The 14,361-nt window shown below is 33.7% G+C and overlaps 1 protein-coding gene across 1 annotated transcript in view; it reads left to right on the top strand.

Moving 5' to 3' along the window:
- Positions 1-10: 10 nt before the first annotated feature.
- The window catches only part of LOC106476054 (LIM domain-binding protein 3-like), a gene marked incomplete at its 3' end in the record, with an annotated part of 17,531 nt that continues 3,180 nt past the window's right edge, over positions 11-14,361 (top strand). The window contains exon 1 of the mRNA XM_013936727.2: positions 11-680. Coding sequence (XP_013792181.2) covers positions 570-680 — 111 coding nt within the window. The remainder of the gene's footprint in view (positions 681-14,361) is intronic.

Below are 14,361 nucleotides of genomic sequence, written 5' to 3'. Positions count from 1 at the left end.
ACACTGACTTTGATAGCAAGGAATACGATATGTCAAATTTTTCAATCGTTTTACTCGTTAATAATTTATTTATTTAATTTTATTTGGTTCTAAAACTCAGTTACCCAGAAATTTAACTTAATTTCCTTTTAAAAGGTGTAGTCCATCAGCCCTACAAATCATTATTTGGTGAAATACCTATTTCCGATTTCAAAATAGTTTCTTAACCCTCCAAATGATTAAACAATGTGTTTAAACTTTCTTTGAGTAACACCTTACTCTGGCATGTTGCAATTGTCAAGTCTTCTTTACACTCGCAATGTGAAAATCGTGGTTGTTGGTGTACGTAAACACTGAAGAAGCTAGTTAAAATGTTGGGGGTAGCAAGGTCTATTTTTGTTCGGCCTGAAAGTAACAGTTTCGAGTAAACTAGATACCCAACTCGAATAGTTCGTACGAATGTTAGCAGCCTTGAGAGAACCTTCCAGAAAAGCTGTAGGTTTCGGAGGATACCATCTATAACAGAGTAGTACTGGTTTGTGGTGCTAGAATATATCAAGTGTATTTTATGTAACGTATAATGTGTCATAATGAGCCAAGGAATATTGACGTTGAACCTTGCCCGGGATGGAGCCAGTATGCCGTGGGGATTCCGCCTTCAAGGAGGAAGTGATCTTGGCCAACCCCTGACCATTCAAAGGGTGAGAAGTACTTTTGATTTTGTAATTTTTTTTGTAAGGCGTTTAAAGTTATTCTATTGTTGTTGTTTTTCTTTTCTTGTCAGTTTTGAAGGCTCATAAATTCTCATTGAAGTAAACATTTACCTCTAACGTCTCAAATAAACTGTGAATAAAAAAAAAAAAAACAACAAAAACTGTAGGACAAAAACTTCATCCCGTGATTAGGTGTGCAAGATCCTAAAGTAAGGGTTTAAACACATAGATCTACTGACGTGTCCTAACAGAAAAATCGAACCCAAAAGCTTTTGACTTCACGATCACTCTGAACACTGCTGTCAAGTTTGCACATGTTTACTAACAAAATATTTCATTGATACAACAAATATATCTAAATGATCGAGTTTTAGCTACTTATCTATACATACCTAAATATATGTGCTTAATCTATTAATATCTTTATGATTTTAATCAGGGATTATACAATTCGCTGTGATTTTAGATTATAATTTCATGTATTTTAAAGTATTTTTAAAAGACAATATTTTGTTATTTAAATTGTATTGTTTTTAAGGTGAAAAGAAATAGAGCTTAAAAGTAGTGAAATGTACGAAACCGGTTCTTTAAAGAACGAGTAATTTTAAATCATTTTGAAAGGCAGAAGAAAACAAAGTGTTATATGTTATATACGTACCAATCTGTTTCTATATCTAGCATCTCTTTCACTGTAAAATAGACAGCCATACGTACCGTTTGCAATTTTACAATAAAGGTTGATTTTCACAGTAATCACAAATCTTCTTTGTACTTTCTTAGTATTTTAATACTGGAGATTTGTGTATTGTACTACCTTATATATCTTAAATATATAAACAATATATTTGTCTGCTGTTAAAGGATAGCATGGCATACAGTCCTTATAGTGTGTAGACACACTTAGGTATGAACCTATTTTTCACTAATCACTTCTAAAAAATACGAAACATGAAATAATCACTTTATTCAAATCTACTGAAAAATTTATTTGTCAAAAATCTTAAATGAGAAATTTACAAAGTCGAGTAACTCTGTTAAAGGCTTCTGTTACCATAAGGCAAACCTTAACCAAATTGCTACACTGACTAACTAAGTGTTTAGAAAAGGTTTAGGTTATACACAATGCCACTAATAATTTATTCTATTTAACGAAATTCTTGATAAGACAAATTAAAGCGAACCAGTTATGGCTTTGGAATGAATTTGGTTGTTACGATTAAGCTTAGCTTTATCTTGATTTTTTATATGCATTTATTGCTCGTTTATTTAAAATTCTCACACAAAGCTACATAAGAGTTATCTGCGCATAGCCGTCCCTAATTTTGAACTGATGGATAAGATGGAAGGCAACTACTTAAAAATACCAACCGCCAACTTCTGGGCTACTCTTGAGTGACCAAACTGTAGAAAGTGATCGTCGCTCCTATAGCGCATTTACGGCCCTAAAGTGTGGAACGAGTTTTTTTTTTGGCTACGGGACACGAAACGTGAACTCTCGGATTCACAGTCTGGGTACGCTAACTACTTAGCCATGCTCGGCTCAGCCATTTATTTGTCTAGGAATTCAAAAGAAACATTAAAGTTCGAGAACTATATACCTTGGAATAATGAATATTAGTGAAATATTGATGGAAGTCGTAACTTTCATTATTAAATGTTTACTGTTGAAAATCCAAACTTGTGGTTTTGGAAATGTTTTTATATATTCTAATATAACAAAACACTTTCTGTGCTGTAAAAATATAGTGGATAAATAATAATTTTATACCAATTCTCAATACAAAAAAATCTAATCTTTAAATTCAACCTTTGTTCTACTCTTTTCATTAAAACTAACATACACATATAATACGACAGTTCATCCTTCCAACACTGGAACATAGACAAGATTATTTTTGGGAGGACTCGGCTTCTGGTTTTATGTACGCCCGCTTTTGCTACCACGCAAATGCCATATAGCGTTGTTGGTAACACGAACCGCTTATATTTTTTTTTGTTTTCATACGCATGCGTGATATCCTTAAAGTGTAAAAGATTTGACTGGAAACAAGTTTAAATGAAATTTATACAAATTTTCTATTATGTCATAAAAGTAACGGACACTGATGTAATATGAATAGTTTTATTAGTTTCTGGACATAAAATAATGTGGGCATGTCAGTCTTGTGCTTTTGACACATCATCTGGACAATGAGCAGAGTTAAGAGTTTACTATTACTTGTATTTTGCTTTTAGTCTTACATTCATTTAATGTGTACCACAGTATTTTCATTATTGGGTGAATTATAATTTTTAAACTGTATTAATCTGATATAATGTGTATTACTGATAAAATGATATATAGTATTGCAGTATGCAAGCATACTGGGTGTTTCCTGTTTCCTTTATTTAATAATGTGAGCTCTTAAAGGTCACCTACTTTTTTTTTCAAAAATTTCGTCCATATATATATGTATGTAGGTTTAGAATTAAAATATTGGACAAAGGATGTAGCTAAGTTCCTTTCGCCTTACTTACCTATTGTTATGGGTCATTCCCCTATTGTATCGCATGCGCTTTCTCGTGAGAACGATTGCGGTAAAGAAGAACATACTATATAAAGGCTGGCAGTCATTTTCCCCACAGATAGGTCAGGCAATAGCTTGAGAATTATATAATCTCTTATATTTCTAGTGGAATGATCAGCAATGACGTGAATAGTGCATGTACCCTGAGAATCATAGCACTGTAAAATTAGTCTCTCTCTCTCTCTCTCTCTCTCTCTATATATATATATATATAATGCTCTGTTTTTTCAATCTGGGTTGGTTGGCTGTTTGAAGTTAATCACAAAGCTACACAATGGGCTATCTGTGCTGTACCCACCACGGGTATAGATACCCTGTTTCTAGCATTATAAGTCTGCAGACATACCGCTGTCACTGGGGGCAAACCTTTTTCTGGAAATGAAACCAGCACACATCGTATTTAGTTCTTTTCTTGTTTGTATATAATTATATATTCATAATGGGCAATGGACTATCTGCCATGTCTACAGCGGAAAATCGAACCCAAGATTTTAGTATAGTAAGTCCATAGACTTACCGCTGTCCCACCAGAGGATTTCAATCTGGAACAAAATTCTTTATAAAGAAGAAAGCTCTCAATGCATGAACTCGTCACTATAACTGGTTTTAGGCTTTAAATCAATATTACTTTTCCACTTTATTAACAGTATGTTAAGTGCCTTTTTTCAAATTCAGGCAGAGTTAAAAATCCATTTAAATAATTTTCTTTTTAAATCTCTTGCTATTCGCCAGTTCTACCGAATCTGGTGAGGAAAACAGTTTATTTGGAAATACCAAAGTACTGTATTTTTCAATTATACTTGAAACTATATAAAATTTCAACATGAAAGGTAAATTTGGAGAACAAACAACAAATCTCTCAATTAGTGTTATTCTTTATAAAGAATAACTACTTGAGGTTATTTTTTATTTGCATTCAAAATCAAATAAAATAAAATGCCAGGTTTGATCAACCTTGATACATTTGTCATGGCTACATTGCTTTTGCTGTTAATTCATATTAAACTTTTGTGCAGTATGGCAAATAAAGCCTTATTTGTTTGTTATTTGGAAGTCAATGAACTAGTCCATCACATACATTAACACACTGAGACAAGGATATTAAGCTAGACCATCTAGGATGAAAGTGTAAAAATTGGAGTCAGCATGGACCCATAAAACATAAAAACACATACATTCCCTGCCGGGTATCGAAATAAACAGGTGATACCATATGCAAAGAATGGCAACACAGTCTGAGACCTGTTATTGGCAGAGTAGTGGTCCACTGCCACTCAAGCGCCCTATACTTATGGCAAAAGAATGAGCACTTAGCTTGATAATGGGTAGAATGGCAGCCACCCACCCACAAAAGACTATTCTTCTTCTATTCAGTGACAGAAATCAAATGGTGGGTATGGCAATGGTGAGCTTGTATCTTATTTTGTGGAGAGAGTTTCTATGTTTGCTCACTTAACAAATTCAGATATCAGATAAGTTTAAAAAGAAGGTTAAAACAAGGACTCCTTGACACCAATTTCAGTAATATTTTGTCCATTATAAATAATTGAAGGAATTGGAAGGAATGCAAATTTATATCAAATGATCACAGAGACAAGCCAGTTAAGCAGCTTGTAATTCTCAAACATTTTATCAAGAAATGTTGCATATACTTCACGATTTCAAAACAAGAGGGAACCTAAGAGTACTTAATATACTTTACAATCTTTCACAATCTCGATTATAATTGCAAAGAACACAGTGTATAAAGAGGAGCAACTGTTAAATGTACACAGCAAGGGGAAAATGTAAGGAAGGATGAAGAGTGGTAGGCTGGCTCCTATTTGTAGCAAAGAACCTTGTTCTTAATTTAACCATTCATTTTGATATACGCTAGTCACTGATGATTACTTTATCAAAATAGATAGATTATTATTCCCAAACCTAATTCTAGTACTCAAACTGTAGATTTGTTGGTTGGAAATTTCACAGCTAGGTTTGATGTTACAGAAGAAATCCACATTCATCAATCCACTACTGCTTGTAGGGTTCTGCTATATACACTTGCAGTTATAATACGAATCCGAATATTGTCATGTCAGTTATTGTTTGATAGGTTTTCAGATGTATTTTAAAGACAGCAAAAAACATATTGTATAAGTTTATCCACTAAGAGTGGAATGACTGGGATGACAACCTCCTATATTCCAAGATGACATACTAGGACAGAACTTTCTGTTACTCCTGTTTGTGATGCTAGGTTAAGAAGTTTAACCAAAGGATATCATGTACTGGTACTCTCCATGCATTATTATTCCAGATGGATACTAGACAAACATTTCTGTAATTCCTCTTTGTGGTGCTAGGATAAAAAGGTTACCCAGTGGGTTTCATATGAAGGTAATCTTCATGCATTATTATTCGAGATGGCATACTAGGACAATATTTCATGAAACCCATCTTTGTGGTGCTAGGCTAAAACGTTTACACAGTGAGTGTCATGTACAGGTACTCTCCATAAATTATAACTACTTTAGGGAAAAGTATTGAAATTAAAATTCTGTTAGCTATACTGGTACTATCATAATCCATGGTTATTACCGCTGTAGCCATATCAGAATATATTGTTTAACTTTGTCCATACCGAATAGACAGTCAGGGATAAACATCTTCTTTATTTCAGAATTGCATATCATTGATATAAGCAGTACTTTACTGGATGTAGATCCTACTAAATGAGGCTAGACCAAGACGTTTACCTCTTAATGGATGTGATGTACAGTCAACCACTGACCATAACTGAATACTTTTTGTTTGAAACGATGTGTGAAGTGGCTGACAAAGCAATAGCTCAGCAGCTAGTGTGGAACATTGTAAAACAGGAGATAGAATATGACAGATTAAATTAGGGGAATTAGTGTGTTCAAGGGAGTTGAGTGTATTTTGGTGTCACCAGTAGCCCAAATAGCAACTCAGCTCCAATAAGGTCTTGAGACAAATTTTGCTGCTTATTAATAATCCCAGCACGTGTAAATAAAGGACAAGGATTAAATATTTAGTATACTACACAGAAAACCTATTACAACAATGACTGGACAAAAGAACACCAACTAAAAACTGAACGAACACAAAGAGCACTGCTGGGCCATATTTTGACCTTGCATCAGCATAGGTTCAAAGAATTGAGAATAGTTCTCTCTTTTTTTTCAGTACCAATAAAAGTTTAGTAGACCTATTGGAAGAGTATTGTCATGAAGTTGCTAGTGATACACAATATATAACATAGTGGCCACCTGCCAACTACGAATTGGAACAATAAAGAAGTAAGCAAAAAACAGAGTTGCCATTCTTCGTATCGAAACTAAAACATGCTAAGAAAATTAGGTATCTTACATTTCATGGTTTTTATTACTATAAGTAGATGTGTACATCTGTGTAGTACAATCATGTTTACAAAAAATGATGTCATTCTCTTTAATGCCAATGCTTTTTATTTTTCATTTAGAATGTTTATTACATTTTTATTATAAGTTAAACATATATATAATACATTACTGGGGTTAATTGTGCTTTACATTACTGAGGTTAATCGCATTTTACAAGAGTGATGTTACAAATCCTGTAATGCCCTTGGAATTACTTCCTTCATTGTCATTCGTGCTAAATATGATTGCCAAGTTTACACACTGTTGCCCGACACAGCAAATGTCAGTGTAACAAGTTCTTAATCAACAGTTAGAGGTTAATTTTAGACCACAAAACTTTACAAACCTTCCATACTTCTCCACTGTACACGAACATTAGCTTCTAAGACCATTTTAAACTAGACTAAAGACATTAAAGACCGTTACCTTTACCACAGGGAGTTGATTGGTACGTGGTCGAATGAGGTTACCGTGATTTCAATTTCTTTGACAATGATTCTCATGAATGAATGATTATTTTCGAAATGTAGACGGAAGTTTGGGAATTTTTGGCTTGTGTTAACTTGAAATCCTTGTATCAGGAGATAGGTCCAGCATCATTAAAACTGATTTTAGAGTCAGATGGTTATGTTTAATGATTATAAACTTAACTTTACAGATAAAGGCGTTGCTCCGAAATCCTTGGGGTGTAATTTTGGAGCTCATTGCTGTCGTACTTTGCTGTGCGAGTTTTCACGCTTACTTGGAACACATTGAAAGGTTCCCTCTACGGAATGTTATATATCTGCATCGTTTAATGATTTCTCTTTATTAGGAATATGGTTTTTGGAAATAATTTTGATATATATCTTTCTAACCATAGGTTTACTTGTGAAAGATTGCACTAAAGAATATTCGACAATTCACTTTTAGCCAAACATATGAATGTTAAATATGTCGACCATGTCGCTACGACTTACGTCTGCTGCGATAATGTCAGTGCATTAGATATACATATTGCACAAACTAACAGCGATTAACCCTCTTTATATTGTTGTAGTGAAGCCATCCGTGCCTTTCTTTTTTGTTGGTAACAGCTGATTCAGCAATTTGAATTTCACTTAACATAAGGCTTTTTAAATAATTTGATGTGTCGGTCTGAGGTGTTTGTAAATAGGTAAAATTTTAAATATAGTTTGTAACAGTTCAAATAACATAAAGACCAATTACAAGAGATGTCAAAAATATAAGGACATCAAAACACGAATGCATAATATACAAAATAATAAACAAAGAAACAACACTACAACACCAGAACAAAAAATACCCTTACTATTCACACTAATCAAACAAACAGCCCCCACATACACATATGCAACAGCATTAACAACACTACCACGTGAGGAAATTAACCACCCTAACAAACAAACAGTCACAAAAGAAAGAAATCGCAAATATGCAAACGCATGCAAAACAGGATATCAAAAACACGCATACATCTAAAACATCAACTAACTAACTTACAAACAAATGTTGTAAACAATTCCACAATTGAAGCTGCAAAAACACACTATTTCAATTTAATAGTGAATACCAAAAACACCAAGACAGTATTGAACTACTACTTACTAAAACTAAGAAACATTTCACACCCATTATTCCATATATAATAAAACAATTCATGAACACAGTTACAGCTTAAAACAAGAAACAAATTTATCCAGGGTAAATCAACCATTAAATCTCACAATTCACCTACATTTTGGACATCACTGGTGTATTTTAGGGTATTTATGTAAAATACGCATATGATTCCTCAATCCAGAAAAAAAAGTGTAATTTGCCAGTGAACTATTTGTGGACTTTAAATACAATCAAAATATGTGAGGTGGTAAATAACTAAATGCTGTAAGTGCAACCATGGACATGACCCTGAATGGGGAAGTTCAAATCAGTGTTAAATTCAGTGTTAGAGCTTTGATTTCTTCAATGCTCGTATAGCATTTGAAAATAATAGAAATAACAGAGGAGGGAGGAAGAGGTCTAGATTGAACTTGACCCTCCCAGGTTTGCAAAAACCTGAAGCCTGATACCAACCGACGACGACGAATAATATAAAAGATAAATGTCGATATATTTTCTCTAAATGTTCACAGATGGCAGTAGTGCATTGATTAGTCGTTCGGTTAAGTGTTTAAATTTTGAATGGCTTCATGTTCTTGTAATTTTTGTCATATTGCATAACAAGCTGGTACTGTTAATGTTATTAACTTGGCAGTTGAAATATTTGCTAATTTTATAATCTTATTTTTTAAAAATTAACCGTTTATTTTATGATCCGTGTATTAATAGCTGCACTTGGGGAATGAGTCAAATGAAGCTAGTAAAGGGTCTACAGTATGCTATTCAATGGTGATGGTATTATGGGTAATTTCATCTCGTACAAGTGGTGTCATTAGATAGACAGATAGATCCACTGTGATATGTAGTTATGATGACTTTCACGTACGTCTGTCTAAACTCGGTGTTATGTCTTTTATATACTTGTCTTTCTTCATGAAAGGCATGTTTGATGTTTTGGTACTTATTCCAAAGTTCTGGTACTCATTGCTACCAAATTTGGGAACAAAGTAATTGCTCTGTTTTATTGGGCATCGGCATGATGAGTGAGTATGAACAACAGTGTCAGTTTAATTAATTTCGGGTCCTTTTTGTTCAAAATTTCCCAGGTTCTCAATAAAAGTGGTCGATAAAAGGAAGTAGTATAGTAAATATTTAATACACAGGAACTAAAAGACTTATCCGATTAGCATCTTAAAATATTAAGTCACATCAGAAAAATATAACGATAACACAAAGAAGCTACTTATATGAAGTAACATTTATGAATATCATGAACACACTTTTTATTATATTCATATATAGAGAGAATCCAATCTTCTGTATTCTGGGCTGACAAACAAACAACGACAACAAAAACAACTTCAACTTCATGATCACTTTTATCATTGTATGGAGTCTCCCATTCCATCCTTCAATAAGAATATCATCAGTGGCTCGTATAGTGTCAATGTTATAGTCAATAACAATGCATTAAAACATTTTGCAATATCAAACGAAACATGCTATTTTATTACAAGTTACAGCTTTTACAGTAAGGAAAGTTATTCTTTAGAACAGGTAACAACGTTTCGATTACTGTGTGATTATTCTCAAGTACACAAGTTTAATGGTAAATAATATTTTCAGAATTTGTGTGCTTGAGAATGATCGCACCAGTGATCGAAACATCTTTACCTATTCTAAAAAATAATCTTCCTTACTGTAAAAGCTGTAACTTGTAAAAAAAATAATGCTTATAATCAGTAAGTAAACTCAAAACGAAACTGTTATAACAGAATCTATGTATGTTTAGACGAAAAGATGCACAATGAGCTATTCAATATGTGACACAGGTTAGGGATCTAACCCGAAATTTTATTGTCTTGTGCCCTCAAGCATACCGCTAAGTCAGTGGGGGAGGGCATAAAATAATAATAGGAAGGAAAGTAATTTCGTTAATCAAATCACCTATCACAAGCTAGAAATACTGGAATTTTTAGAGGCGTCCTAACATGTACATTAAATTCAGTAACACAAAAATGCAAAATCCTAGCGCTTTCAAAGGGTGGATCTTTCCTCATCAGGGGCATAAGAAAAAGTCCACCTTTCGATAACACTCGAACCCTTTTTATGCTCCTGATGAAGAAAAGTCCACTCTTTGAAAGCGATCGTATTATAGGATTTTGTATTTTTGTGTTAAACCGATTTTTGAGCCTACACGTTTTCTTAACATTACGAATTAAAATCAGTAATACTAGTTAAAACAGGACGTAGTGGAGACGACACGCTATAAAAAGAAGACAACGGTTCTTCAAAGTCACTTCAGACACCATCATAAATAAAAAGCCTGATTATATCAAAGCTAAATTTGAAAAAACAAAACAAAAAAAAAAAGTCTGCCTTCCCTTTTAGTGTAGGTTGGGTGTGACCTAAAGGCTAGTGTGCCGGATTGTCGATCAGAGAGTCTAGACTTGCCTGCTCTGTTGCCGCAAAAACAAAATCCTTCTCCTCAGTTTGGGATCGTGGATGCGTTATAAGAGAGACGGTCAAATCTAACCATTCCATTAGATTTAACATTTGAGCACTACTGACTAGCTACCTTCCCTCTGGTCTATCATTTCATAAGTAGGTATTGCTAATACAATATCCTTTTTGCAGCTTTACGCGAACATTTTGAAACAAACAAAACCAAAACTCTTTTAGTGTGTATATTTTACAACACCCTATTTTAACAGTTTTTACTCATTTGAAATTATATATATGATAATATTATAAGTTATGATAACATACTTAGAAAACAAAAGAGTTAATAATTTTTAAGTCACTATTCAAATTGTTTTCATTAATACTTCAAATTATAAAGCCAAATTTGTTGTAACGTCTCTTAACATTCGCTGCGAAACGTCTGATGTATAGGAACGCGTAAAGTGTCTATTCAGCAACATGTCTAACAAGGAGATAGTTTTTTATCAGCAATCGTGGCACAAAATCTAACTTTCAACACGAACAGCTCAGCTGGGATTCTTTAAATAGCATGGTGACTTGTATACACACTGAGGCTTAGTGTGGGTTTTCTAAAACACAGCTGGTTCGTCAATAAGAAAACTGTACACACGCTCCCAGTTTTATCCTAGTTTGTACTTTGGTGTTAAATAACAGCAATTTCAAAATAGACGAATTGAAAATATTTCTCATTTTCTGTCTAAAAAAAGTCCTGTCTTTATCGTAATTCAACCAAATCTTCCTTTTATTATTGTTTTCATGAACTTAGACAATCAGTTTCTTTGTTCAACCCCCCAGTGGCACAGCGGTATTTCTGAGGATTTACAACGCTAGAATCCGGGTTTCGATACCCGTGGTGGGCAGAGCACAGATAGCCCATTGTGTAGCTTTGTGCTTAAACTACAAACAATCAACCCATGTTGCCGCTTAAAATTCAGTATGACGTTGTTTATATACTCTCTAGTCAACTTAGATCAGTGATTCCTAGATTGGATTTATACCCTGTACTGATACGGTATGGCTTTTATATTCTGTCATGTATTTCGAACATGATTCATGCACTAAAACTCATGTTTCTTTCCTGGTAGTCTACAACTTTTATCTTTTGTCATGTAATTCGAACATGTTTCATGCACTAAAACTGTCGCCCTTTTCCTGGTAGTCTACAACTTTTATCTTTTGTCATGTATTTCGAACATGTTTCATGCACTAAAACTGTCGCCCTTTTCCTGGTAGTCTACAACTTTTATCTTTTGTTATGTATTTCGAAACTGTTTCGTGTTCTAAGCTTATGGTTCTCTGTACTTGATACGCTATACATTTCATCTTTTTTTTTCGTAAGTTAGATCTGTGATTCCTGCACAAAACGTTTGTCCCTATACTGATATGGTGTATATCTTTTAACTTTTTTTTGTAATTCGAACACGCTAACATATGCTATTGTTGTACGTGATATCGGTCTTACGTAACTTTCTTTTGTAAATTTCAAACCGCGCTTCCAACAATAAATATGTGCATATTTGTATGTTACGTTACACTTTTTGTCTTCTTCTCTACATTTCCAATAATGGTTCACTCTCTGAGCTTTAGAAAAATAAATGTTTATAAATTTTATACTAATTTATATCTTTTTCAGTTATGCGATCTCACAAGCATCGTTACTCTGTATGGTAATCAACCCAAAGACCCCCCCCCCCCCCCCACCCAGTAGCACAGCTGTATGTCTGCGGACTTACAGCGTTAGTAACGGGGTTTCGTTACCAGTGGTGAGCAAAGCACAGATATCCGATTGTGTAGTTTGTGCTTAAACTACAAACAATCAACCCATGTTGCCGCTTGAAATTCAGTATGACGTTGTTTATGTAATTATCGACTTTTTTTTAACACAATAATTGTTTATGTCTCATAAGATGTGAGGCTTAGTAAGACAGAGTCAGTCTTAAGTCTTTTCTATAATTATACATTGCTGTAATTCTCATTATTACATTATATATGTGCAAACGTTCTTATATTCTTTACATCACGGCTGGTGTTATGTCACATGCAAATTATCAAATCTTAACTTTTCTTAATTAGAATAAGAAGATATCTCTATTCAAGTGTATTTTTAAAACTTTCTTTGCGGGTGTGCTACGTTTATTTATGTCCTCCTGTAGGTAACTGTGGGATTGCTTGAATCATCGCTTTGGGCAAGGGTTGAATAACACAGTGGTCATTCAAGACTGCTTGTACTTCTTTATGCTCTGCCACTGGGCTGTGGATTATATCCCTATGAAGGGATGGTGCAGAGATTTGTTCAAATTAGTGTTAACCAGAATTTAATGTCACCTAATATAACGAGAATGGTTATTGACGTAGATGATCTAAGACTGTGGGATGACGCGATAAGACCATGATTTGATAAAAATCGCGGTATTGACACAATTAGTTTGGTCTCTTCGTCCTGTGAAGACGTATTTTTATACTTTCTTTTGTAGCAGCTAGGGAACATGAGAGTTTGAATACTAGAAGATAACCAAATTTTTACATTTTGTGATACAACACGTGTCATAAGAAACGACCAACCCTATTTTGTGTGAATAAAGATTTCTGTTTATTCTTTGTTATATACTTCAACCTTTTTCACTTTAATTACTGCCCTTGTTTATTTTATTATTCTGCAAACAAGTATTTTCGAACCTCCTGTTACCCAGCGAAATTTACAATTTACAATCTGTTGGTCACAGTTTTACCTGTGAGTATCACAGTGCATCAAAAATACTTACACAGGTCAACAGCTTGAAGAACGTGAAAATATATTTGTATTCTTCTCAGTAGAAAAACAAATATTTCAGATCCGTAAAAAGCTTTGGTGTTCAAAGGAAAGATGTTTTACGCGTTTGTTTCACCTATGACTTTAAAGTGCAAAGCGCGTTTTCGTGCACAACGGGTTACGAACGGCGAATCCTTGATAGCTCATTGTCTCAACATCGAGGTGATTAGGTCGAGATTCGAAATCACTGTTTTCATAAGTAATGCTCAAAAGCAAAGCAGAAAATTTTGCATTTTTATTACACCTCGCCAATTTTGTAATACATCTTTGTGTGCACTAAGTTTTATAAAATGTTTATCTTAACAGTGACGTTAGGGCTGTTACCGTGATAATGAAGTAAGTCAATGAAGAATGTGCATTTCCAACTAATCCTCTTTTATGTTGCTGCTATTTTCGTATTTCCTGGAATTTTAGAAGACTTCTTTTTTTCTGTTTATCTCTTCACATGAACCAGATTTCCTCTATTACCAATGAGAGCAACTTGGGTCTTCTCATCTTTTGCCAAATATTTAAAGAATTTGCTTTCTGTTTCTTTAAATGAGAACAATCTTTTTCTTTCTTTTTGTCTCTATACATGCATTTTTTTCTTCGTTATCTGCTATAACGGTTTGATAATATTGCTGTATTAATTTTTGTAATATATATATTACACTACATTAATATATTTAATTTAGCACTGCTGCGTGCTTACTTTCGGTCTATTTTCATACAATTTACACAATTTCTACTGAGAAAACATGTATGTTTAGTTAAGTTTTATATTGTTTGTTTGTTTGGAATTAAGCACAAAGCTACACAATGGG

The sequence above is a fragment of the Limulus polyphemus genome, unplaced genomic scaffold, assembly GCF_000517525.1.
Source record: "Limulus polyphemus unplaced genomic scaffold, Limulus_polyphemus-2.1.2 Scaffold9717, whole genome shotgun sequence".
In the NCBI taxonomy this organism is placed as follows: Eukaryota; Metazoa; Arthropoda; class Merostomata; order Xiphosura; family Limulidae; genus Limulus; species Limulus polyphemus.
Note: the sequence above shows the minus strand (reverse complement) of the source record. Positions and strands in the feature narration are given on the sequence as shown.